Raw genomic sequence first — 26,848 nt, 5'->3', positions numbered from 1 at the left:
AATTAGATGAGAAAGACATGAGTCATTTTATCTATAGATTTGTTTATGGACTAAAACCTGAAATTGGAGAAATGATCAGAACTAGTATTGTCGGATGGCAAGCACTATCTATTGATGATATTCTGAGAAAAGCAAAATATTGTAGCGATGAATTAGAAGTAAAACAGAAGAAGCTAAAGGAGAAAGCCATGTGGGCACAGGTAAAGGTAGCTGAGCAACAGATTGCCAGCATGGGAAATAAGAACACTAATTTTGTTCAAACTGGAAATACGAACCAGATACAAGGAAAGTTTAAAGGTAATAATTTCCAAAAGAAATTTAGCCCAAAGATAGAAGAGCTGAAACAAAGATTACCTTGTTTTAATTGTGGCGAAATTGGACATTGGAGGGACGAGTGTCCTCATCCTCCTAGAAATTTAAAGAATCCCTTATTGAATCCACAGATGCAGAATGGTGTTAACGTGCAGCAACAGCTACAGATGCAACAGGGGTTAAATGAATTTAATATTCAGCGACAATTACAACAACAGCAACAACAACAGGTGAATAATCGTCAGGACCAGTTGCCACAACCACCTTTTCCGAATTGTGGGGGAGTTCAAAAATATAATCCAAACGTGGGATTTCAGGGATGTGAACAGGTAATAAAACCACAAAAACAGCAAAAGCAGCAAAGGGTTCAAATGCAAAATGCTTCACAACAGTTTTTATTAACAGAAAGCCAAGACAGTGATTCTGATGATTATTGCTGACGGTGCCCGAGAGAGGAGGAAGAGTGTGTTGTTGGAGCCACTCTTGAGGTTGACCAGTCTGGTCCTTATGTAAACGGGAAAGTTAATGATGTAGACATCACTTTTCTAGTGGACACTGGTGCTACCCGTTCTACTGTTAGATCAGTGGAAATTGAAAACCTACCTCTCTCTGGGGATACCATCCAAGTTGTCGGAGTAAGTAATCAGCAAATTAAAACAGATTTAACTGATCCAGTACCAGTTGAAATTGGAAATTACAGAGACAAACACAGATTTGTGGTTTGTAATAGTAGTCCAGTAAATCTATTAGGTAGAGACATACTATGTAAAATGAATTGCAGAATATATTGTTCTCCTGAAGGAGTTGAATTACAAACAATGGAGGAAGATGGTTTGTACAGAATGACAATGATGATGATGGAAGCAGAAGAAACAAAATTGTTTCCTGCATTTGAAGAAAAAGATTTACCTGAAGAGCTAAAAGAAACAGTGAAATCTGAAATATGGGATTTTACTGGGAATGAGATGGGTCTGATGAAAAACGTAGATCCTGTTAAAATTGCATTGAAGCAGGGAATAGAATTTCCAAACACTCCACAATATAAAATGAAAACAGAGACAATTGAAGGTATTACACCTGTAATTGAAAAATTAATCAAGCAAGGTGTATTGGAAGAAATGAAGAGTAGCTCTTGTAATTCACCTATTATGGGAGTTAAAAAGGCTAACGGAACATTTAGGATCGTACAAGATCTGAGAAAGGTTAATCAAATTGTTATTCCATGTTGTCCTGTGGTTCCAAATCCAGCAGTAATTCTATTTCAGATTCCATATGATGCTGAATGGTACACAGTCATTGACCTTTGCAATGCATTCTTTACTGTTCCTCTACACCCAGACAGTTATGAAATCTTTGCTTTCAGATTCCAAGGTAAGACCCTTGGATGGACAAGAATCCCTCAGGGCTATACAGAAAGTCCTTCAATCTTTAACGAACTGTTAAAAAGATCATTAGAAGATTTAGACTTACCAGGTAGGTCTACGTTGGTGCAGTATATTGATGATTTGTTAATAGCTGCAAAGACAAGAGAAAATTGTGTAACAGACACAATAATTCTGTTAAATCGCCTTGCAGAAGAAGGACATAAAGTGTCCCCAGCAAAACTACAATTTTGCAAACAGGAAGTAAAATATCTTGGTCACAGAATTGCAAAGGGAAAAAGACAAGTAACAATAGAGAGAATAAAAATGATTCAAGCAATGTTACCGCCAAGAACACAAAGACAGGTCAGAATGTTCCTGGGAATGGTAGGTTACTGTCGACAATGGATAAGTGGATTTTCAGTAATTGCGAAACCACTACAAAGACTGACCAAATCAGAAGTAAAAGATCCAATTATTCTCAGTGATGTTGAGATGGAATCTTTTGAAAACTTGAAAAAGAGCTTATGCCAAGCTCCTGCTTTGGGTATGCCAAATTATGAGAAAGATTTTGAACTGTATTGCAGTGAGAGAGAAGGATGTGCATTATCTGTGTTAATTCAGAGACATGGAAACCTAAAGAAACCTATTGCATATTTCTCTGCAGTTCTTGATCCAATTGCAAAAGCATTACCAGGTTGTTTAAAAGCAGTTGCAGCTACAAGTATCAGTCTTGAACAAAGTGAAGGAATCATTATGGGATTTCCTGTGAAAGTTTTTGTGCCTCATTCAGTTGAAATATTACTGACAAGAGGTAAGACTCAACATTTAACAAGTAGCAGATTGACAAAGTATGAGAAAATCATACTGGGAGCAGATAATGTTTCGATTTCAAGATGTTTGAATCTAAATCCTTCTACATTACTGCCTGATTCAGAAATCGTTAATGACATTGAGACAGAACATGAATGTTTAGATGTCATGGAATTCTGCACAAAACCAAGAAAAGACATCAAAGACAGACCTTTGCCTGAATCGGATTTTGTCTACTTTGTAGATGGCTCATGCTTAAGATCCGAAGGTGGTGTCTTGAAAGCTTCATACTCAGTTTGTACAGTCGAAAACATTAAAGAAGCATCATGTCTTGAAGGAGTTCGTTCAGCACAAGTAGCTGAATTGATTGCTTTAATTCGTGCATGTGAAATATCAAAAGATATAAGAGTTACCATCATTACTGATAGTCAGTATGGGTACGGAGTTGTGCATGATTATGGACAACTCTGGTCACAGAGAGGATACATGACATCAACAGGGTCACCAATTAAAAATGCAGTTTTCATTAGAAGATTAATTGAAGCAATACAATTGCCAAAAGAAATTGCCATAGTCAAGTGTGCAGCGCACACTAGAGGAAATGATTATATTTCCAAAGGAAATGCCTTCGCAGACGAAACAGCAAAGTACTGCGCAAGGAAAAATTATTCTTACAATCGGAATAGAAGTACAGAAACTGATTCAAATTCATTAATGCTAACAACTATTGTAGAAACATGGAATGAGATTAGAGATTTACAAAACGAAGCAGATGATGAAGAAAAAGACCAGTGGTTAAGATCAGATTGTAGACAACGTGATGAAGATGGAGTGTGGGTTTACAAAGATGGCAGAGTAGTTTTACCAAATTGCATGATTTCTGACATGGCCAGATTATATCATGGTCCTGCACATTTAGGAAGAGATTCTATGGTCAGACTGTTTAAAGAAACATGGTTCAATACCAAATTTAGAACCATTGCAGAATCTTTTTGTCAAAGGTGTTTGTCATGCCAACAAATGAATCCTAACAGAAAATCAGTGGTGGGGACAGGAATAATTGGTCGAGAAAGTGGTCCCTTCACCAGGTTGCAAATAGATTTCATTGAAATGCCCTTACACAACTGTTTGAAATATGTACTTGTAATTGTATGCTTGTTCTCAAGGTGGGTAGAGGCTTTTCCTACACGACATTGTGATTCAATTACAGTAGCAAAACTAATGCTCAGAGAAATCATCCCAAGGTACGGTTTTCCAGTCACTATTGAGAGTGATGGAGGAAGTCATTTTGATAACAAACTGTTGAAATTAATTTGCGAAGCTATGAGTATTGAACAGAAAATACACTGTGCATACAGACCAGAGGCATCAGGTGTAGTTGAACAAATAAATGGAACTATCAAAAACAGAATTGGAAAAATGTGTCTAGAGACAGGAGTTAAGTGGACTGATGCTCTTCCACTTGTTTTGATGTCAATAAGAAGTACACCAGATAAAAAGACAGGTTTGAGTCCTCATGAAATTTTGATGGGAAGAGTTATGAGGCAAGCTTTTGTACCTGTAGGTAAACTGTTGAGCATAAATGACAGTGCAATTTTGGATTACTGTAAAAGGTTATCTGATATGGTAACTTCTGTGTCTAATCAGGTGGGAACTGAAGCACAATCAAATGACAAAGTTTTGACACATGATTTGAGACCTGGAGACTGGGTCAGAACGAAAGTACATCGGAGGAGGAATTGTCTATCTCCTAGATGGCAGAAACCTAGGCAGGTAATCTTGATCACTACTAATGCTGTAAAGTGCAGAGGATTGAAGCGCTGGATTCATCCAAGTCATACTATTCCAATACCAACTCCTGAGAATTCTGATGTTGAAAGTGATACCACAGATGACTCTGATTCTGAAGCAGAAGACAGAACAGAAGGTGAAGTAATTCCAGATTCTGAAGATCGACAAGAAAGTCGACATCTGGAAACTGTGCCAGTGAATGGAAAGCTGACAAGAAAAGACTTAGAAATAATTGAAATAGATTCTGAAGGTGAAGAGAATCTGTTAAAAGGAAGAATAACTGAGGATTCGGTTGTCTATATTGAAGACAAAGAAGCTGAACCAAAAGAAGTTTCAGACCAGGAGAGTATCGAAAGGCAGAGAACAAGCTCTGAAGTAAGGAACAAAAATCCGAAATCTGGGAAGCTAGAGGTAATTGAGGAAGAGGAGGAGAACGAATTACCGAGTACCAGTGATGGAAGACAAAGTGAAGTTCCTGAAGGAGTAAAATTGCCGAATAGAGAAGTTCCTGAGTCAATTGAAATTTCAGACTACGAAACTGAGGAAAGTGACGTGGAAGGTGGAAGTGAAAGCAGAAAGAAAAGGACTTGGAAATCTGAATCGAATAATTCTGAACCAAAGAAAAAGTACGTGAGAAAAGCAGACTACTGGCCTGGTGGAAGATTGAGAGTCAGATTGATTAAAAAGCCAATAGAACAAGTTGAAGAAATCAGTAGTCAAAAGAGTCCTGGAAAAGAGGTTGGAGTTGGAAGGAAAATAGAAGTGATATCAAGAAAAGGGAAGAGAATAATTAGACCAAACCAGAAATACAAGTCTCCTGAGTGGACTTACTTAGTAATTCCACCTGTTATAGACATATATGATAGTAGTGAAGAAGAAAACGAAATCCAAGAAATTAGTGACAATGATTGAAGTACAAAATTATTAAATTGGCATAAGGCTGAAGAAATCCTATTAGTTGACACAAGGTCGAAGAAAAACTGTCTAGTAGAAGAAAAACTTATGTATGACATAAGGTCGAAGAAATCTTGTTTAGGGTTATAAAAAGAAAAATATTTTAAAAGGGGGGTGTATATAAATTTTAAAATTTGTTTTTATTTTTATTTTTATTTTTATTTTGAGGCTAAAACTAACCTAAAAATGCCTTACATTAAGGAGAGCACTTCAAAATGCTCTGTTTTTAAAAGATGCTGTAAGATGACTCTGGTGTGTCTGCTTATTTTAGTTCTGCTCTGGTTGGTACTAGCTGTGATTATACCTTTAGAAATGAATAGAGAATTACACAAAGTTAACATAACAAGCAAAGCTCTGGTTAGCCAAACTAAACATAGTGCATCTGCAAAAGTAATTGATCATCAGCCTAACATTCATCAAGATAAATCAATAGGTGATTTTTCAAGCAATACTTTCACAAAGCTTTTGAGTGAATATGTAAAGGTAATGGATGCAAAGGATTGTTATGTGTGCGTTAAGTTACCCGCTTCTGTTTCTGAGGGAGTAACATATAATATGCTTCCTCTCACTTATGCTGTTACATGTAGTGTATTAACTAGTTTATTTTATCAAACTGGTCGTTTAGAATATTACTATTCAAATTATGATGAGATTTTTGCTAATGTCAAGATTGATAATGCTTTAAATAAGCATAAGAAAGCTAAACAATTGAGAGAATATTTCCTTGTTACTAATGAACTCACTTATGAGTATGCTTACAAGAATAATCTAACAAGTAAATTAAGTGCTGAAGGGAAGAAATTTCTGAATATGGTTGAGGAGAGAAGAGCAATTTATAAGAGAAATGAATTAGTCAAGCAGACTAAGTCATCATTCTGGCAAAAAGAGGATGAGAAACTAAATGGTAAAATGCTTGAAAATATTGCAATTCACATAGACAAACCTGTTAGTGGAAAGCTTTGCATTAGAAGAGATAACACACTTTTTGATAATTATTTTGTAGGTGCAAGCAACTGTGAAGATACTTATCAGATTATGGGAGGTTGGGGATTTAAAGGTGGAAAAGATCCTATCTTTCCTGGAATTTATTTTGTTTGTGGTGACAAAGCCTACTACAACCTTCCAGACCATTGGTATGGAACTTGTTATGTGGGAATTGTTTTTCCTAAAGTGTTTCATGTTGACAGAGATTCAGAAGGATTATTTAAAATTCATAATTATGTAAATAGAGCTAAAAGAGAAACTTTTACTGAAGTTCTGGGAGATATTTTCCAAGCTGTAATACCTTTTGTTGGTATAACCCTAAATGCAGGGAGAATCAGAAAATTGTCCACTATAGTTGATAGATTATCAACTGACACTGCTGATGGATTTCAATTAGTGAATGTTGAAGTTATTGCAATTAGATCCATGGTAATTCAAGACCGTCTTGCTTTAGACATACTCCTAGCAAAGGAGGGAGGAGTCTGTGGCATTTTACATGTCCAACATTGCTGTACATATATACCGGATGAAAGTAAAAATATTGAAATGTATATTAAGAATATTACACAAATGCATTCTGAAATAATTCCTTTAGAAGAAGAAGATTTTACTGGGAAACTTTCAAATAGGTTTCAAGCAATTAAAAACTGGTTTCAAAATATCGGAAGTTCAATTCTTGGCAAGATTCTGGCACCTTTGATTATAATTATATTCATTTTTATTTTGACTAAAGTAGGTTGTTTGTTGCATAAAAGAAAGAAGCATTTGAGAGAAAAGAAGAGAATTTATAAACTCAGAAAAGAAGAGGAAAGGGAGATTGAGTTGCAGGAGTTACATAGAGAGCGTCATGTTAATTGCAAGGATTATGCTGAAACAGACTTTTAGGTTTACTAATACAATGAATTTGAATCGATTTCTTATAAATTAAATTTACCAAAATTTTGAGTGCTGGTGTGGTGATTTGTTAATCACCAGATGAGGGAGTTGATGGAGCGAGATAGAAAACAAAATTTTGTTTAAACTCGCAAAGTCACATTTCCATAACATGAATAAAATTATTAATGATTTGTGATATGTCGTGCTAATACAACCTAGATTAAACTTTACACGTGGGGGGACTAACATGTGTGCTCATAAACGTGCATAAATGTTGCATCTTTTTGTTCGTGCAAAATAATAAAATAATTTATTGTTTTCGTTTTTGTCATTACTAACTGCTGCATATTTAAAATAAGCATGTGCTTGTTTTGCTTTTTCTTGTCTGTGTGATGTCATTTCTACTATTCTAGGTGCATATGGGTCTCATTGAAAAACGGAGACTGGTAAATATAAACGCTGCTTTATTTGTTTGCAATGGCTAGGTAACATTTGATTAATCGGGTGGGTTAATTATTTAGTAAACCATGGGGTGGATACAGAATATACTTTATTTCTTACATTAATACTTTTCTTGTGTTTGTTTTATACTAGAAATCATAAGTTGCCTGCTTTTGAGGCCTAACTATTTGAGCCGCACAAAAAGAGCTAATCCATATTTCTGCAGAAAGTCACGAGACGCCCATTCTGAATTAAAACGTTTATTGAAGCTGCATTCACAAGGCAAAAAACTGATGAGCTGACATCATTCTGTCGGACATGGCCAAGGTCGAAAGTGAACTTTTTGTCAGTCCTTAACTTGGCATCCGCGGAAGTTGCACTGTAAGACTATGGAAGCTGCGAGGATGACTTAAAACAAAGTTGCAATCGCAGGAAGCCTCTGGCTTCACGTGGAAGAGACAATGGTCTTTGTAAGACATGATTTTGTGGAACTTTTTAAGAATCGGGTGACATGTCACTTGTCACTCTCAGCCAATGGGACGTCGAGTATTTCTGAAAATTTTCCTTCGCTAGTTTAGTTAGCGTAGAAAGGTATAAAAAGTCATGCCCTTAGGGTTGGGCTGGCTGCTGCTTTCTGACTTTCCGATGAGGGTGATGTGCTGCTGGACTTTGCGTGGAGCACGTAAGAATCCTCAAAGAACTTTACTTTAATTTCTGTCTATTTAGCTCAGTTAGGGAAATAGGTTTTAGAAATGCTAAACTTTATATAATTTCTTTAAATTGATTCAATTGTTTAAATTGTATTTTTCCATATTTCTTACTATCATGCTTGCTTTATTGCAAATAAAATTTCATTTATAAAACTTACAACTTATATACCATAATTTAGAAAATAAAATCTTACTTTTGACAAACAAGCTGGTCTTGGTTATTTAGAAGTATAGGTTACCTTTAGCTAGATCACGTCGCCTATGGTGGTCGTTTAAATGGTTGGGTTTTATTCTAATGACAATATTCTTTCTGCAAATGTATAAATATGTTTATAGTTTGTAAATAATGTGTATATAGATTTATTTGACCACCTGATTCAGTAGGCCCAAAAATATATCAGGTTCATAAATGGGTCCATGTATAGTTTAGAATTTTGTTTATAGGTTATGAAATTGGGTAGCGTAGTTTATGATATATTTTCTATAGCCCGCTGGATCACTTGGACTCCCATGGAGAGCCTCTGGAAAGACCGCCTTGGCCAAACTCCACTGGCTCCCGGTTAGGGAGAGGATTAAATTTAAAACCCTCTGCTATGCGCATCGCATTGCTCAGGACAAAGGCCCTGACTATCTAAAGAATCTACTTACTATACATCGCCCCACTCGGAATCTAAGATCATCAGGGGCGATGCTGTTTAAACCTCCCCGTATTCACAGGGCCTGAATGGGCGGCCGCTCTTTTAGGTACCTAGCCTCCAAACACTGGAATGCACTTCCACTTCATCTGCGGATGGAACCATCCGAACTAAGATTCAGGGGAAAACTCAAAACGTTTTTGTTTCCCATCGTGTAAAACCCCCCTGAGCTTTTCAATAGCTGCCTCTTGTAAACTATCCAGAAAAGGGGGTGGTGATGAACAGAGTGCCTGAATTAAGCAGACCACTCTTACCCAGTCCAAAGATCAGGGCTTGATCCATCACCGTTTTTTAGCTCACTGCACCATCCCAGCTCAGAACTTGGCTATATGCAAATTAGTCTGTTCCTGTCCCAGTGCATGATGGGAACAGGGCAAACCAAACTACCAAGCCAATTCTTGTACTGGGAAGGAAACAAGCTTCCGGGGACCGGTTTCTGCCATTTCAGGCGTCTTCGGCCCGGCTTGCTTGAATCCTGATGGTGCAATGAGCAAGGGACTCACATCTGAGTATACCCTTCCACGCTTATGGTGGACAAAATGATTCAGAAAAGGGGGTGGTGATGAACAGAGTCCCTGAATTAAGCAGACCACTCTTACCCAGTCCAAAGATCAGGGCTTGATCCATCACCGTTTTTTAGCTCACTGCACCATCCTAGCTCAGAACTTGGCTATATGCAAATTAGTCTGTTCCTGTCCCAGTGCATGATGGGAACAGGGCAAACCAAACTACCAAGCCAATTCTTGTACTGGGAAGGAAACAAGCTTCCGGGGACCAGTTTCTGCCATTTCAGGCGTCTTCGGCCCGGCTTGCTTGAATCCTGATGGTGCAATGAGCAAGGGACTCACATCTGAGTATACCCTTCCACGCTTATGGTGGACAAAATGATTCAGAAAAGGGGGTGGTGATGAACAGAGTGCCTGAATTAAGCAGACCACTCTTACCCAGTCCAAAGATCAGGGCTTGATCCATCACCGTTTTTTAGTTCACTGCACCATCCCAGCTCAGAACTTGGCTATATGCAAATTAGTCTGTTCCTGTCCCAGTGCATGATGGGAACAGGGCAAACCAAACTACCAAGCCAATTCTTGTACTGGGAAGGAAACAAGCTTCCGGGGACCGGTTTCTGCCATTTCAGGCGTCTTCGGCCCGGCTTGCTTGAATCCTGATGGTGCAATGAGCAAGGGACTCACATCTGAGTATACCCTTCCACGCTTATGGTGGACAAAATGATTCAGAAAAGGGGGTGGTGATGAACAGAGTGCCTGAATTAAGCAGACCACTCTTACCCAGTCCAAAGATCAGGGCTTGATCCATCACCGTTTTTTAGCTCACTGCACCATCCCAGCTCAGAACTTGGCTATATGCAAATTAGTCTGTTCCTGTCCCAGTGCATGATGGGAACAGGGCAAACCAAACTACCAAGCCAATTCTTGTACTGGGAAGGAAACAAGCTTCCGGGGACCGGTTTCTGTCATTTCAGGCGTCTTCGGCCCGGCTTGCTTGAATCCTGATGGTGCAATGAGCAAGGGACTCACATCTGAGTATACCCTTCCACGCTTATGGTGGACAAAATGATTCAGAAAAGGGGGTGGTGATGAACATCACCACCCCCTTTTCTGAATCGTTTTTGGCCACTATAGGTGTGGCAGGGTATACTCAGACATGAGTCCCTTTCTCACTGCTCCATCAGGATTCAAGCAAGCCGGGCCGAAGAGGCTGAAATGCCAGAAACCGGTCCCCGGTAGCTTGTCTCCTTTCTGGTGAAGAATTGGCTTGGTAGTTTGGTCTGCCCTGTTCCCATGATGCACTGGGCCAGGGACATACTAATTTGCATATAGCCAGGTTCTGAGCTGGGATGGGGCAGTGAGATAAATAACGGTGATGGATCAAGCCCTGATCTTTGGACTGGGTAAGAGTGGTCTGCTTAATTCAGACACTCTGTTCATCACCACCCCCTTTTCTGAATCTTGTAAACTATCAGCAGTTAGCGCGGGGACAAACTGTTCTCTGTGTAGCCAGGCGCTTTATAAATGATTTATTATTATTATTATTATAATCAACTCACTGTGATCGTTTACATGCTATTACTGATTACAAAAAAATCCACACTACACAGAATTCTTCAATAGGGCTCATGCCTCTTCAATAAAGACCAAATCATGAACATACAAAGATCTCTTCACCTGCTTCCAAGCTCGCTGAACAGGTTGCTTGACCCATAGAACCTTTTAGTCTACTTAGCGCAAAATGTTTATTCTATTATGTGGAGCCTTTCATTTACTGTTAAATATTCATATGATGTCAGTTATTGCTTCCACTGGCTGTGGCATCCACAATAAAGAAATTAAGTTTTAAAAAAGCATTGGGAAGGTTCTGCAAAATGTTGAGGTGCATAAGCCAATTAATATATAGTGCTGCATGATATCAATAAAGCATGCAAAGTTTTCACTTTTATGAAACCACACAACTTTCATCTAGGAAAGCTCAGGTGATATTTGTCTATTATTGTTGATGCTATCAGCTTCCTAAACATATATCAAAATCAAAAGATAAAACCTTCTCACCAGGACTTTTAAAAAGTACCACTAACCAAGAAAAAGTCTGTGTGGCGAATGAATGGGTTTGAGATGAAACTGTATGTTCTAGATCAAAGGGCCAGATGAAGCCATTTGGAATTTACAAACTCCGCTATTCACAAAAGAAAAGGGTTTGTCACCACAAAATGGCTCTTTGGTATTCTCTTAACAAATTGAAAAATGGATTTAGAAATCAATAGCAGATCGCAATTTGGATGGGGCATGTTTAGGGCAGCCTTTTCAAATTGTGATTCAGTATCAGGTACATCATTGGTTTGCGACCAGAATTCCGGTCTCAAGCCATTGAAACGTTACTGACGGTGGTAACTCATTCACAATAAGAAAGGGTTCTCTTGGGACAGTCAACCTAGCCTGAATGTAAAAAAAAAAAAAAAGTTGGTTGAAGAGTAGATACTGGTCCATCAGACCACGGCCAGCTCCCAAACAAACTTTTATTCATAAAGTAATCTTTTCTTTTTAAACTCATCCCTGATACCTTTCAGGAAAATGGGCTGCAGTTAAAAAAAAAAGACAAAAGAGTTTGATCCAAGTCATCGTGGTCGTTGACACTAGCAGGCCATTAGCATTGTGATGTCCTCCAATTGGAGTGAGTCAGGTACCTCATTATTGTTAATGGGGTAGGTCGAATTGCTACCGACTCCAAATTTGAATTTTGCAAATGGACCTATTAGTACTTAGGTCAGTTTGCAAAATCAGAATCCATTCACAACAATGTTGATATGAAATTTGCAATTGCTTTTTGAGAATCAATTCTTCCTACATCAGGATCATAGTTTAGCATAACTTCAGGCTGTGTGTTATTACCTAAGAAGTAGGAAAAATCTCAAGATATTCTACTTTACCTACATTTCATCCTTTTCAGTTTTATTCTACACACTTCTGCTGCATAAGTAGTGCCTCAAAAGTGTTAAGTTCTTAAATGTGCCTTAGCCCTGCTCACTCACCTCAAAGTTTGGACCTATTATTGGAAGATTCATATTTTATTTATTTCCATTACTTTATAACTCAGGGGAGGTGAAAAATATATTTTATTAGAGTCTGAGAGTATACCTGAGAAATGCACAGTATTTGTGAAAGTAGAAAATATGTTTTGGAACTTGATTCTGCCGTCTCTCTGGAGAAAAAGGCTTTGATGGCATCCCATACACTTATTTTCAGAGGCAGAAATGGAAACTTGCCATTACGTATTCATTATATATTCATTCAGACTATAGCGGAATAGATAGATGCAATGGTTTCTTAAACAGATGCTGGCCATTCATTTTTCTTCACCTTATCACAGGTGGAAAGTTGGTTGAAACAGTTGGAAGACACCATGTGTGACACAATACGGTATCATATCACAGAGTCTGTGGCTGCATATGAAGAGAAACCCCGGGAGCAGTGGATTTTTGATTTCCCAGCTCAAGTTGCACTGACAGGTTCACAGATCTGGTGGTCCACCGATGTTGGGATTGCTTTTGAAAGGCTTGAGGAGGGATTTGAGTCTGCTCTGAAAGATTACAACAAGAAACAGGTAAGTCTACCCGAAGAAATTTAAATATTTGTTTTAAATCACTGAGTCCAGCTTTCTGAGAAGCCTTAGTTAAAAGAAAAACTCCTTATTAAACAGTTTATGAACATTTCCTTGTAGGTTTTTATCTCACAGTGTCATTGCAAGACCACATTTTTATTATTGATGATTAATAAATAAGTAGTTTCTTATTTTTCTTCTATTTACATTCAAGGTGCTGCAGCCTAATTATAGAATGGGTTTTTGATGTTTTGGACTTGTCAGAAATCTACTTAAGACAATTCCACTACTTTTATGTGCTGCATATTATTTACTTTTGTTCACTGAGCTATTTTGTTTAAGTAAATGAAGCAACTTTTGACCAGACAGAATTAACGCGTATGAAAAATAACTTACTGCAAAATTATACCTGTAAAGAAAATGTGCCACATAAATTTTTACCACCCAAGTTATTTGATTATTCATGCAATATGATTGATTTACTAACCATGCCAAATGAGGTTGGTCAACAATTACTGTGTAGAATTTCATATGTCATGGCCCTTCCCCTATCTTCTTGACTTACAGTCATCAACTCATATCCTCCTCCCTAATTTATTATCCTACCAATAGTACAACAAGTATAGTTCTTGGGTTGGGTGGTAGAGGGATTATTCAAGGTTTAAGGTTTAATCTAGGGCTTCAACTGAGTTTAGGTTTGCTTACGGATAGGTTAAGGTAAAAGAGGAAGACAATGGACTAGTGTAATGGATGGCATAAACACACAAACGTTGGAAGAAGATTAGGAGAAGAGTTACATGATGTGAATTGGTAGAGGAATGGGTGGGCATTCTTCTACCTGTTAAATGGCCAAGAGGAAAAGTCACGAGTAGTAAGGTGGTTAAGGTTGGGGACCAGACTTAGAGGGGTGAGGACAGAATACTGCATTAAAGTTAACAAATGCAGTAGTTGTCATCAAGAAAGGAACTTATCGTTCATTCTGCAGTGTATTCTGGCCCCTCTAGTTCCTACTTTGGGCCTCCTTTGCTGATGCTGAAAAAAGGCAGTGATATAGCACTGTCACTAGCAACTGTAATAACTGCATGTCTATAAAAACAAACTTAGCACCCAAAAAACTGAAATGTATTACTTACCAAGGTATCTGTAACCTGGGGGATAGGGAAAGGCAGGAGACAAGTCTTGGTTAGAGTAGGCTTTATTTGATGATCTAGTAAGTCAGTACAGGTTTTCCTAGGTACGGCTCTCCTTGGGGATCTGCTCCTCTCCTTGCGGCACTTTCTCAGGATTACTTCCTCCCTTCGTCGAGTCGAACTCCTCCTCCGTTTTACTTCTTCGGGCTCCGTTGTGACCCAGACTCCGCCGGTGGGGGGAAACACAAGAGAGGGAGGTATCAGTGCACACGCTCTACTCACAATCACAGTCAGCGGGAGGGGGGGAAGTGTAGGAAACCAAAGTGCTCGGGGTAGTAGGGGACGTGAGGACCGTGGATACCAGGGAACTAGTGAGTGCTCACTGGGTGCCTCTACCCTTCCTTCCAACCCAGCCCGATATACGGTTACGCACCTCGGTTAGCCACACCCCACCTGGTGTGCGACTGGGTGAATCGTAGTGCCGTTGGCCTCCTGACTCCTGCTTCACCGCCGGGCTCCTTCGGATCTTTGCCTCCGGTATCACTCGCGTCTCCTCCGCCTCTGATGTTCCTCGCGTCTCTCCCTCCTCCGTTGCTCCTCGTGTCTCCTCCGCCTCCGATGTTCCTCACGTCTCTCCTTCCTCCGTTGCTCCTCGCTTCTCCTCTGTCTCCTTTCTCCCCGCCTCGCTTTCGCCTTCAATTTTGCTCCACGCCGCTCCTCTCCACCCTCTGTCCGCTCCTCCGGTGTAAAGACACACCTGTGCTCTATCGCTGACGTCCTTTAAGGTGGGACCAGACTCCTCCTCCTCAACGCTCCCGCAGGTCCAGTTAAAGGGCCCGATACCTTCATCTTCTTCGTCGCAACTGTAGCGTTCCTCGTGCAGGTTCCACACAGGGGGTACAGTCGGCTGTGGAAACAAGAGGGAGGGGTCACAGGTTAAAGGCTCACACCGGGGTTCAGGGTGCGGAGGTCACCCGTCCCCATTACAGTATCACTTTAAATGTTTTACTTTGATATAATAATAGAAACAGTCAAAAATAAATGTAATATAAAGTGGAACATGCATTGGAAAAGAGCATATAAACAATAAAAAAGGCAATGGCAAGAGGTGAAGGAAGACGATAAACAAAAAGAGCAAGACACAGTGAGCAAGGCTCTATTAAGGGATCCACAACGCATTAGTATCTCACTAAAGCACAGATTTGTATTTTGACCACACATATGTGCATTTCATCATTTGGAGTACATGATAGATATTTTACTGGACACTGCCCCTGCCTGTCACGCACTGGTTTCCTTAAAGTGAGAGAAGAAGCCTTGTGAGAGTGGACACACTATAGGGATGTATGCATACCTGCAATGTAAATACATCAGTCGCTGCCAGCACCTCAGTGTCTAGAAGGTCATGCTCCCTTTAGGGAATTCACCATTTCTTTGTGGTAACCCCAGATTTATCATCTTTTTCTGAACTGTGTATGTTTGCTGGCTCTAGAACTGTGTGCACTTTACTCCTGCTATCTAGTAGTAAAGTGCCTGTGCTCCCCCTTTTAAAATATCTGATTGTGCATACTCCTAATTGACATATTTAACTTTTCTATAAACCTAGGATGTGGTACAAATTGTACCCAGGACCTAGAAGTTAAAAACATCTTGTGGACTTCAGCACCTGTTGTGTCATCTACTACAGTGCCAGTGCAAACATAGCTTCAGGCTTCCCATTGATGGCTGACTGTAGCAGTGAAAAAGCTGCATTTGGGCCTGTTAAACCCTTTTAAGGTATAAAAAATCTCCCCTATGCAGGCCTTATAGCCTTATAGCCCACAAGGCAGGTTGCATAGTATTTAAAGGTAGGACGTAATAGAATTTTAATGTAAGCATTTCCTTAGAGTGATGAGCACGCAACAGCTACTTTCATTCTGGCTGGCCTAACTGGCCTACGTAGAAAATCAGAGTATAGATGAAAAAACTAATACTGTATCTCAGCTGGAGAAACAATTAAAACATGACTTTAATAGGTATGGAAATTCACTTCAGTTGGGAAGTTGGAATCTTATAAAATGCTAAGGAAAGGTAACTTTTTGAAAGTTACCTTTTACTTGCCTGAAGTTCTTGGAGGCTAATTTGCATTAGCTCTTGGTGTGAAATGCCTCCCAGGAACAAGTAATAAGCTGACCTGAAAGGGCAGAGGTGTTTCTTCTGAATTCCATGGAATATGCACAGTGGTGGATGTGGACATCCTTTTTGAAACTACTGTGCCCAATCCTGCTTGAATGTCAAATCCTGCTTGACAGGTTTGCTCGGTTGGGGCACACTTGCAAGGGGAGAGAACAGGATGCCAAGACCATTCTTGTGGAACCACTCTCTGGTTGCTGAAGGACTTCTGTCTCTGGGTTTGTTGAGGGTATAGTGGCTGCCTCAAACTGGATTTTAGTGTTTGATGTGGGAGAAAACTGGCATTACTCCCATAGATGTTTTAAGGCATGGGCAAAGTGGACTCTGGCCCAGAGCCCCTGCCTTCCCCGTATGACCTTACATAATTATTAAACAGATTGTTTTAAATACCGTTCTCCTTTAAATTATTTTTTAATGTGGGTAATGTGTGTGAGTCTATTGCAGACACAATGTCGTGTTTATGTTACATTAAAAAGAGGACCTCACATATGAGAAATTGAAGGAAGTCACAGAGAATATTTGCATTAAGATTAGGGAGCTGCTGCTGTGTTACAATGTAGAAAACAACCATCAATACCCCAGAATAACAGTTGTAAACGCATTTATAATTTGGGCAAGAGTTCCTGATGATGTGAAAGAGCTGAAATTGAATCATAAATTCGAACCTGTTCTGAACAGGGGCCCCCAAAATACGTTTGCCCCAGCGCCTCCAAAATCCTTAAGATGTCCCTGATTACTCCCCACTCTGTGACCAGAAACTTTCACCACTTCAGATTTGCCCAAAGTGATATGGTTGGCCACAGAAAAGTTTACCCATTGGTTAGACTGTATACAGGAGTCATTCTCACCCACTAGCTAGTGCCAGGCATAAAGTGGCACCGCCTGGCACCCAGAGAGAAGCCCAGAAAGACTGGACCTGCAACTCTTGTACACAGGACAATGAACTGGCCTACAAAGGTCATACGTTTGACTTCCTGTTCAAGCTACAGGGATCCAAGAAGCTGCAAAAGGCCTTGTCCTGGAAGTATGCAGCTGACCAGTGGCAAATGGATCTTAACTGGACTCTGAGGTTGGCTTCTGCCTGATGCCCTGTGAACCATATAGTACCTCCCCTGAGGACATGAGGGTTTTGAGGTGTACTCCTGTGGTGGACCAGAACGTAAGGCAGAAGGTAAAATCTTTGACCAGGATGAACCTAGTTGGTGTATCTGACCTGCACTCCATCAAGGTTGGCCTCCAATTGTGCCTAGGTCAATGTCTATTGTAACTATTGACTATCGTAGGCACTTTTTGTCTCTATTTTCACTTAAATCTTCCAAAACTCAGATCTCCAGTTCCCCTGAATGGATTTTTGTCATTTATTTTGGTGCAATTTTGTTTAGGAAATGTTACTTTTTCTAATTTGTTTTGGGATTTTTATTGTTTTGCATTTTTACTTCATTATTTTTTTAGTATTGCATACATCCTTTACATATTACCCCAAGTTAAGTCTGTCTGCTCTGTGCTAAAGCTACGAGGTATTGTATTGAAATTGCATTTATATAACGCTTACTACCCCTGAGAGGAGTCAAAGCACTTTTCTGGCAAGTAGCACGATACTTTGGAACCCATAAAGGATTAGTTATGAATTAGTATAGTGAAATATGAAAGTAATTTGAGTGGTGAATATGTTAGTCAGTTATTTGGATTGAGATATTAGAGGGATAGAAGAGGGAAAAAGCTTTGCATTTACATAGCCCTTGCTACCCCCGATGGGGTCTTGAAGAGCTTTTTTGGTGAGTAGCACGCTACTACGGAACCCATAAAGGATTAGTGGTGAATTAGTATAGTGAAATATGAAATTAATTTGAGTGGTGGACATGTTAGTCTGTTACTTGGATTGAAAAGGATAGTGAAGGGATAGAAGAGGAAAGAATTTAGAAATATGTTTTTGTTTTTATTTGTTTGTCTTGGAGCTTATAGCAGTAGGATGAGGCTTGGGATGAGTAAAAGGAAGGTGGAGGTGGAAGAGCCAGAGAGAAGAGTTTAGAAAGGCTTGTTTTGGGGGATCGGGATAGAAATAGAGGTATGCGATGTTGCAAGGAGGGGTAGAGTAAGAAAGAGTCTAGAAAGGGTTATTTTGGGGATCATAGTAGTGGTATGGGATGAATGAGAGAATGGAAGTAGAGGATATATTGATAGAAGTTTACAGTGAGAATACGAGGTAGAGGATATATTGAGAGTGGAATAGGGTGCGTAATAAGGTAGTGCACTTGATATGCTGAATTAGAAGAAAAGTAATAAATATATAGATCCATAAGTACATGGAAGGTATATAGATGCATAAAGAAAGGTAGTATATGTAGAATGAAGACGCATTAAATAAACCCCATTTTCAAGTGTTGTTGTGCTTTAAATTAATGTTATTTATTTATATATATATATTTTTTATTCAATAGTGAAGCAGTTGTAGATAACAAATTGATTAAAGATTTACTTATTTATGCAGTCACTTATATACATGTTAAAATCATAGAATAATGTAACTATTAGTAATATGTACATTTGTTAAACAGAACTAATGAATATCAATCTACATATACATATATTTTTAAACATAATTATTCTACATGTTTATACAAAGCAACACACATATATAGGTACATTTTTATAGTACAAATAAATGCTTATATACAGAGGGATATACTGTATATTTCCATTCGCATATGATGGTTATGTGGGGAAGACCCAATTCTTGAGTAGTTTTCTAAAGATAAGGTGTTTATCCCTGGATCATATGTTGGGGGCTAAAGAGTTTCATAGTTTGGCTGCTTGAACAGAGAAGGGTGTGCTGTCCATTTTTTTTTCTTGTATCTTGGAATTTTGAGGCGAGGTGTCACTTTAGAGCGGAGGTTTCTTTGTTGAATGTGTTTGGTGATTTTATTCCTGATAAAGAGCTGTCCTGTTCCATGTGTCACTTTGTAAGTGATAAAAATCAGCTTGAACGTGGATCTTCTGGCAACCGGTAACCAATGCAGGACTTTCAAAGCAGGGAAGATGTGGTCTTGCAGTTTTATATTTAATAGTAATCTGGCAGGTGAGTTCTGAATTCATTGTAGTCTTTTCATGGTCTTCAAATGTGATCTGTGGTAGAGGCTATTGGCATAATCGAGTTTAGACAGAACAAGGGAGGTGGTAGCCAGGAGCGAGTGTGGAAATCCCAAATGTGGCAAGATTTGTCGCAGAGCTTTTATAGTAACACAGCTTGACCTTGCTAGTTTGTCCACTTGGGCATTCATTGATAGCTTGGAGTCCATGGTCATTCCGAGGTTTCTTACTTCCTTCAATACTTTAGGCAGTGTTCCCAGATCATCCGGCCATTCAGCGAGTGGTTCATAATGTTTCCAATCACCACACTTGAGTATTTCCATTTGGAAGCATTCAATGTGAAATGGCGCCACGTCATCTGCTGATCCACAGCTCTAAGACAACTGAAAATTGGCAAGTTTCCAATGTCTTTGGGGCATTCCAGTTGAAGAAGTATTTGCAATTCATCTGCATAGTTATAGCATGTGAGACGAAATTGATTGATCAGTGCTGGTAATGACTTAATGTAGATGTTGAAAAGCATGGGTGAGATGATAGAGGCTTGAGGGACCCCTGCTTGTGTGAAGTACGGTTTGGATGAGAAAGGTAGGTTCACCCTGACAAAAGTTGTCATTATTCCTGGAGGTGGGTAGTTACCCACCTCAAATTATAATCCTATTTCTTACAATCTGATCCATGATGTGTGCCTACGGGTGGTGCACCGGCCACTAGGAATGTGTGATGACAGTTCTGTGGCTCTTAGAGTATTGGACTTTATCTCAGAGGAGTTTTGAATATTGGATGGAGGATAACAGGACAGACCAACAGAAAACGAAAAGCACAGCAGGAAGGGAACAGGACAGAAAGTAAAAATAAAATGAAGTTAAAACAGGCTGGTGCGAAGGGAAAGAGTTAAACTAGGGAGTTGTGTGAATAGCATTGAGATGGCAGACAGGAGTGAGGGGTGCCCCATTTTGGTTCAAATGGCTGCTTAGTGCTTGACATGTCACAGTGCAGCATTTTGCTTAGTTATCAGGAACTTTCTGTGAAGTTTTCACAAAAATAATTGTCAACCTTCTTTTTGTTCTGAAAGTTGAAGTGTTAAAGGAAGGCAATATTTTAGATTAGGCTAGTTAGGTACCTATATTGGTATAGCAGGCTTTTTGTCCATACACCGTTCTGCACAAACAGTTTTTGTGAGTTTAAAAAAACTTGAAGCACAAAATATTTCTATGTATCAACTATATCCATTAATTTGTAATGACCTAGTTTTCCCTTTTCTCTACAGTGCAGCTTTTTGATACTTTTCTTCAGTTTTGTTTTTTGTGTTTTATAATGTTTACCTACATTTGATGTAGTAATTGCAGCATTTTAATTCTTACTGGACTGTTTTGAGTGTTTAAGTACTAGGCCTATCTGCTATTTCTCTGAAAGTTACCTCATCTATTAGGCCAAGCTTGTGCAAGAAGCCAATGTTCTACTCTTCGAATATTGATAAAATACGCTGTTAAATCTTTTGGAGTGAGTGTTTTTGGTTTGTTTTTATCCAGAAAATTAAGCAGATACTTTCTTACATTAGCAAGAAAACTTTAGTACCATATTGTAGTGTAAATCCTCTTTTGTGTAATAATAACTTAAGCAGTTCTACTCTATATACTTAAATTTAGTCACTGTTAACTTTACGATCAGAGCAAAGAATGGTGACTAGATCAGTCATTCAAAATTCTTGAGGACTAACATTGTACTTATTTTTTTAAACAGGGTCAAACGCATTTAGCTACAAGTTACCTTTACACTCTTTCCTAAAGATGTTTCATTAGTCACGTCAATGTCTATTGTGTCAGACAGAAAATTGCCAATAATGAATCAGTATATGAAAAGCCTAATCAAAGCAGTCCTTTTGTTACTTCCTAGATGGAAAACATACCTAAAGTTGATCGAATTGCCCTTTAAAATGTGTCATTTGGAAATTGATATCTGGGACTTGTTGTTCATGAATCTATATCCATGCATATAAATTTATATTGTTTCTGTCTTTTCAATTATTTTATCCATTCATAGCTCTTGCTTTCAGGTTATCTCTTTTTTCTTATATACCGCTTTCTTTTTATGAATCTAAAAATATATATTCACTTAATAAGCCAAAGGTTACATGTATTTAGTGGTGTCACTGACCATGTCATGGGTGATGTAATATGTGAGGTCATAAGCAGTGAATTGGGGTAGCATGCATTATTGTTGGCTCAGGTAACTATAACAGCTGAATTTCACTGGTTTTGTATGAGCCTACCTATAATGTCCCTTTAACCATTGTTTTTTAGGGGATTTCTAAGTTTTTTTAAATTGTATTTCCTAACTATAACGTTTTTGTAACCTTTTGTTTTTTTACGTGAATTTCTAAGGGTTTTCTAATTCGGTTTCCTAACTATAATGTCGCTGTAACATTTGTTTTTTTAAGTGAAAACTAAATGGGGTTTTTGACTAGTAGTCCGGTTTGTAGAGTGAGAAACAACATTTGGAGTTAGCACCCATCAACTGAGAAATCTCATTACAGTTCATTGAAACATAAAACATCCATGACTGATAGTAGAAGAAGCAGGTCCCAAGGTTTCCTGTAGTCGAAATAATTGTTCTTTAGTGATTTAATAGTATTCAGATGTTTAAAATCCAATAATCACAAATGATTCTTTTAGCCAACAGGTTTTGTCTCTGTCGAGACTTCTTCAGGGCTCAGAATTCTATATATGTGGTTTGATTGTATCCCACTAGCAAAAAAAAGGAGTTCAGGGACACAAATAAATATAGTGTCTCAATAGTCATCTGAATATGTTGTAAAAACTTTCGAGCACAGACGTATTTGATTGCTGTTGGCCACCCTGCCTACTCTTGTTATTTCTTCTATGTGCATCATATTTGTACACAAACTCCTTCTGGGGGCAGGCATGTGTAGTATGGTGCACATAAAGACATAGCTCTATGCTGAAAATGCTTTCCAGAGTGACAAGCATATATACTAAGATGTGCAAAGGAACTTCCCTCTCCACCAGCAGACTGCATGGCATGGTATACTATGAGAATGCATTTGCCTCTGTACCAAAATCTGCCTCTTGTATAAAGATCTTTTTTCTACAGTGGGAAAAAGCACAATTCTCTCTATTGTAATTTAAACATACATATGCATGCAGGAGATCAGTTACAGTTCTTAAAGAATGAACTGACACTTTAAGTCATCATTACAAGACCATATTAATTTTCAAATCTTGAATAGCTAATAACCCTTTAAATGCGGGCGAAATGTTACCGCAGTGCGGGAAAATTACCTTCGTCCGCAAATCGTACGGCCAGGGGACGTCCGACGCACACTCCACCTCAGGGGATGTCCGACGCACACGCCACCTGTGATAGACGGCTGGGGTCTGTTCGACGTATCCAAAGGGTTAAGAAACGAAATCAGTAGTAACTTAATTTTATTAAAATAAAGCAATTTACCAACATAACACAGACCAACATTAATAAACTACAATAACAGTAAAAACAACACACTTTACAAAATATTATTTATCTTTGCTAATTTATAAAATATACAAAAAGGTGTTCAGCAGGGGCAGCAAGAATAAGGATCATATCATGTGTACCAATGGAATGTGGCGACATGGAGGGCTATGCACCCCCAACACCTTGCTCAGGCAGAGTTAACCAATGCTGCAGAGCTTGATAGCTCCTCAGGGGTGTCCTTGTCTTTTGAACATGGTGACTTTGTGCCTGCCTAGGTACTCAATGCTCAAGCAGATAATAATCCTCCTTCTATAAATAAAGCCATTTTTTGATGCTTAAGAAAGCAGTTAATTTTGTCATCATAAACAAGTAGAATAGAGCTACACCGAATAAGCTTCTCCAAGGGTATAAATGTCATGGTAGCCACGAAGAACAACATCAGTTGTGCAATTGCATTTTTTTCCTGACTTTCCACACAGTTACTGTTCCATCTTTCTTGCAAAGTAACCATTTTTTGTTTTATTCCTCCATAAATTGTGTGACATGGTATTTCTGTTTTCAGAGCTTCTGTGTTCTACTTTCTCCCTCAAAATAGACAAAATAATCAAAAATTATAAAGTTACATACTGATCAGAGATTGAGAACAATGATACATCACAACATTCTCTTAAGATTTCTACATTTTTCACCCACAATCACATGTTTATATGTACTACACCACCACACAAATTCCACATCCTCAAACACTGCATTTTTATCTCCCCAGTTAAGTTATAACAAGCCTTCAAACATGGTTCCAAAACAATTTGTAAAGTAATACATTCCACTTTACACACCTTTCCCAACAGTGAGCACAGTGTTTTAAATGGCATTATCTCCACTCAAACATCTTGTACAGGTAAAATATGAACACAGTAAGGTTCATAAAAATCCTAGGCCATGTATTAACATATTTGCAGATGCATTCTTTTTTAATTTCAGAAACCCTGTCTCTTGTACTTCCAACTACATACAGATTGAACATTTAATTTTGTAACACAACATCCAATACTTGGTGATGTTGCTCCACATTCTAAAGTCTACCTCTCAAAACCTATATTAATAAACATACACCTCTACAAACTGCTTTTGACTCACTAAACCTTGTATAAGTGTATAAGTGCACTTACTGACATTTCTCAACAAACTTAATAAACTATATATCTAATTACCTGAACTTAGAGTGGCTTTCTTATACACAGATGAACACCCCAGTCTGTCTCAGTTCCAACTTCAGATACTTCTCCTGAGCACAACTCCAACAGGCTTCCTTCTCCTCCAAGAACAATCTGAGCTATCCCTGGTTCTACACCCATTCACATCACAGCATTTCTTCAACCATGCAATAAAATTATATCCATTGTTTGAGCCTTGCCTCTTTTTAAAAAACATTCCCCCATACGTACGATCTTGCAAGACTCTCACAGGATCGTAATACACCTCGTGGCAAGTCCAGTAATTTTTCATGCAGGTCTTATGAGCCTGTCGCGAGATTGCACGTGTCCATGGAGCAAGCTTCCTTCCATGAAGCTTGTTAGTTATTCTTGCAAGAGTCTCACGAGATTGCAACAAACTTGCAGGGAAATAGAAGTATGTGGGATGGAGTATCCTCTCTATTGAGATCCATCTCTTACATGACAGGTGTGTGTAGTATGTTGTGGGTAGAGACTGGCCTCTCCACAGACCTCTATCTTAGAGGACAGCTGTGCATAGTAGTGTGTATGGAGCAGCTGGCCTCTCCAGTGAGACCCCTCTTTTGGATGATAGGTGTGAGAAGACTGGCCTCTTCCCTCCATGCCACTCTCTTACATGAAAGGTGTGCGTAGAAGGGTGTCTGCAAGGACTTCACTCTCTTTCCACACCTCTTTCCCAGCTAACGGAAGTGCAAAGGTTGGTGTGTACATGGGCTGCCCTCTTCTTCCAGACCTCTCTCTCAGATGATTTGTTTGCGTAGTAGGGTGTATGGAGATAGAATACCTTTCCGCTAAGTCATCTCCCACAGATCACTGATGTATATATTAGGTTGTGCACATGGACTGCCCTCTTCTATCAGACCTCTGTCTCAGACGAATGCTGTGCTGGGTAGGGTTGGTACATGGAATAACCTCTCCTTCCAGACCTCTCTCTCGGATGACAGGTGTGCACAGTAGGCTGTATAGAAAAAGGCTAGCCTCTCCAGTGAGACGTCTGTCTAACATGACGGGTGTACTTAGTAGGGTGTATACATAGACTAGTCTCTTCTGTCAGACCTCTGTCTCAGATGATGGCTGTGAATAGTAAGGCATGTACATGGATTAGCCTCTTCTGTCACAAGTCTGTCTCAGATGATGGATGTGTATGGTAGGGTGTGTGGAGAGAGACCCGCCTCTCCACTGAGAACTCTCTCTTGGATGACAGGTGTGCATAGTATGCTCTGTCCAGGGACTGTCCTCGCTGCTAATACCCCTTTCTCTGGTAATAAATGTGCATAGTAGTGTGTGGGAACAGACTATACCTCACTCACAACTCTTACAAAGCAGATGGACGTACATAATACACCCTGACAAACGCTGTCTACAGTTATGCTTGTTCCTATAGTAGCAGGTGTGTATATTGCAGTCTATTCAAACATCACTATCTCCTTTCTACTGTTCATGATCCTGCAAGAGACTCAAGAGATTGTAACTTTTTTGGGGAAAATAGAAATTAACCATCTTCCGTTCACAGTACTTCCTCACAAAACAAAATTACCACCACATGCATTCCTACTAATGGAGTGTATTCAGAATGCATCTACCCCTTTTTACTATTCACGATTTTGTGAGAGTCCTGCAAGATTCTAAAAATTAGTATGAAACAGTATACATTTATTTTATTCACAGCAGTTATCCCTTAGACGCCTCCTCTCTAAACTTAGGGGGACAGATTGCCTTTGTGCTGCCCCTTTATATAGTTTTTATACTTTATTTCCACATCTCAAATTTTTCACCATAAACAGTAATGGTCACCATTTCATTTATATCATTCCAACAGCCAGACAATCAGAATGCTCTCTCCTGCAAGAGCGTACAGCCTCACTGTGGAAATGAGCCTCTCAATTAATCACAGGGATCCATTATTTTTATTTGTGCCATGTAGTGCAGTTCCTAAATACCCAATAGGCTCTGCACATTGGAATAACATATACTATAGATTTGACGTAGGACTGAGGTCTACTAGGTCTCTATCGAATATATTAGACTTAATTGTGAGTGCCAGCTAGCTCAGAGGTCACTAGAAACTTTCTCGAATAAACAAGAAGGGATTAGTCTCTGACAAGCGCATAAACATGACAACTTTGTTTCCCAAGAATAAGAAATGTATCTCTAGAGTCGCAGAAACAATAGATAGTTATTTCACTAAGTCAATCGTGCATGCTTATTTTCACCAGAGGTGCAGAGAAATAGAGAGACGGCGTTTTCAATAAAAGGTATTTATTGAACAGTCTTCTGTCTCATGCAGGAGAAATGAACTGCTACAATTGTAATACTGGTTGCAAAGTACAATGCGTACAGTACAAAGACTATTATAAAATAATACTGTAAAAGCATGATATGGTTTCTACGCCATAAAATACATAGAATACATACATTAGTAAATGTACATGTAAATGTACAGGAATTTATATAGCGCAAATCACCAAGCGGTTTCTAAGCGCTTGCTTAGGGAACCCGTCCTGGTATTCCCCTGTGAGATAACCCCGGCAAGGTACCGCAAGGTGAAAGCCAGGCATCCCGCCGCGAGGGGCCGTTGTGGAGATTAAGCAAGCTATTGCCCAGAGTCGCAGAGTGTGAACCCGTGAATCGAGTAGGCACCGGAGCGAGAATTGTCGAGTCCATGGACATTTTAGGACTCAAGACCCCGTCGAGCCGGGAATT

The 26,848-nt window shown here is 39.1% G+C and overlaps 1 protein-coding gene across 1 annotated transcript in view; it reads left to right on the top strand.

Moving 5' to 3' along the window:
- The window catches only part of DNAH11 (dynein axonemal heavy chain 11), a 3,642,058-nt gene that overhangs the window by 1,582,092 nt on the left and 2,033,118 nt on the right, over positions 1–26,848 (top strand). The window contains exon 31 of the mRNA XM_078663510.1: positions 12,820–13,053. Within this exon, the coding sequence (XP_078519636.1) occupies positions 12,820–13,053 (234 nt within the window). The remainder of the gene's footprint in view (positions 1–12,819; positions 13,054–26,848) is intronic.

Source organism: Lissotriton helveticus, chromosome 10 (genome assembly GCF_964261635.1).
Source record: "Lissotriton helveticus chromosome 10, aLisHel1.1, whole genome shotgun sequence".
NCBI lineage: Eukaryota > Metazoa > Chordata > Amphibia > Caudata > Salamandridae > Lissotriton > Lissotriton helveticus.
Note: the sequence above shows the minus strand (reverse complement) of the source record. Positions and strands in the feature narration are given on the sequence as shown.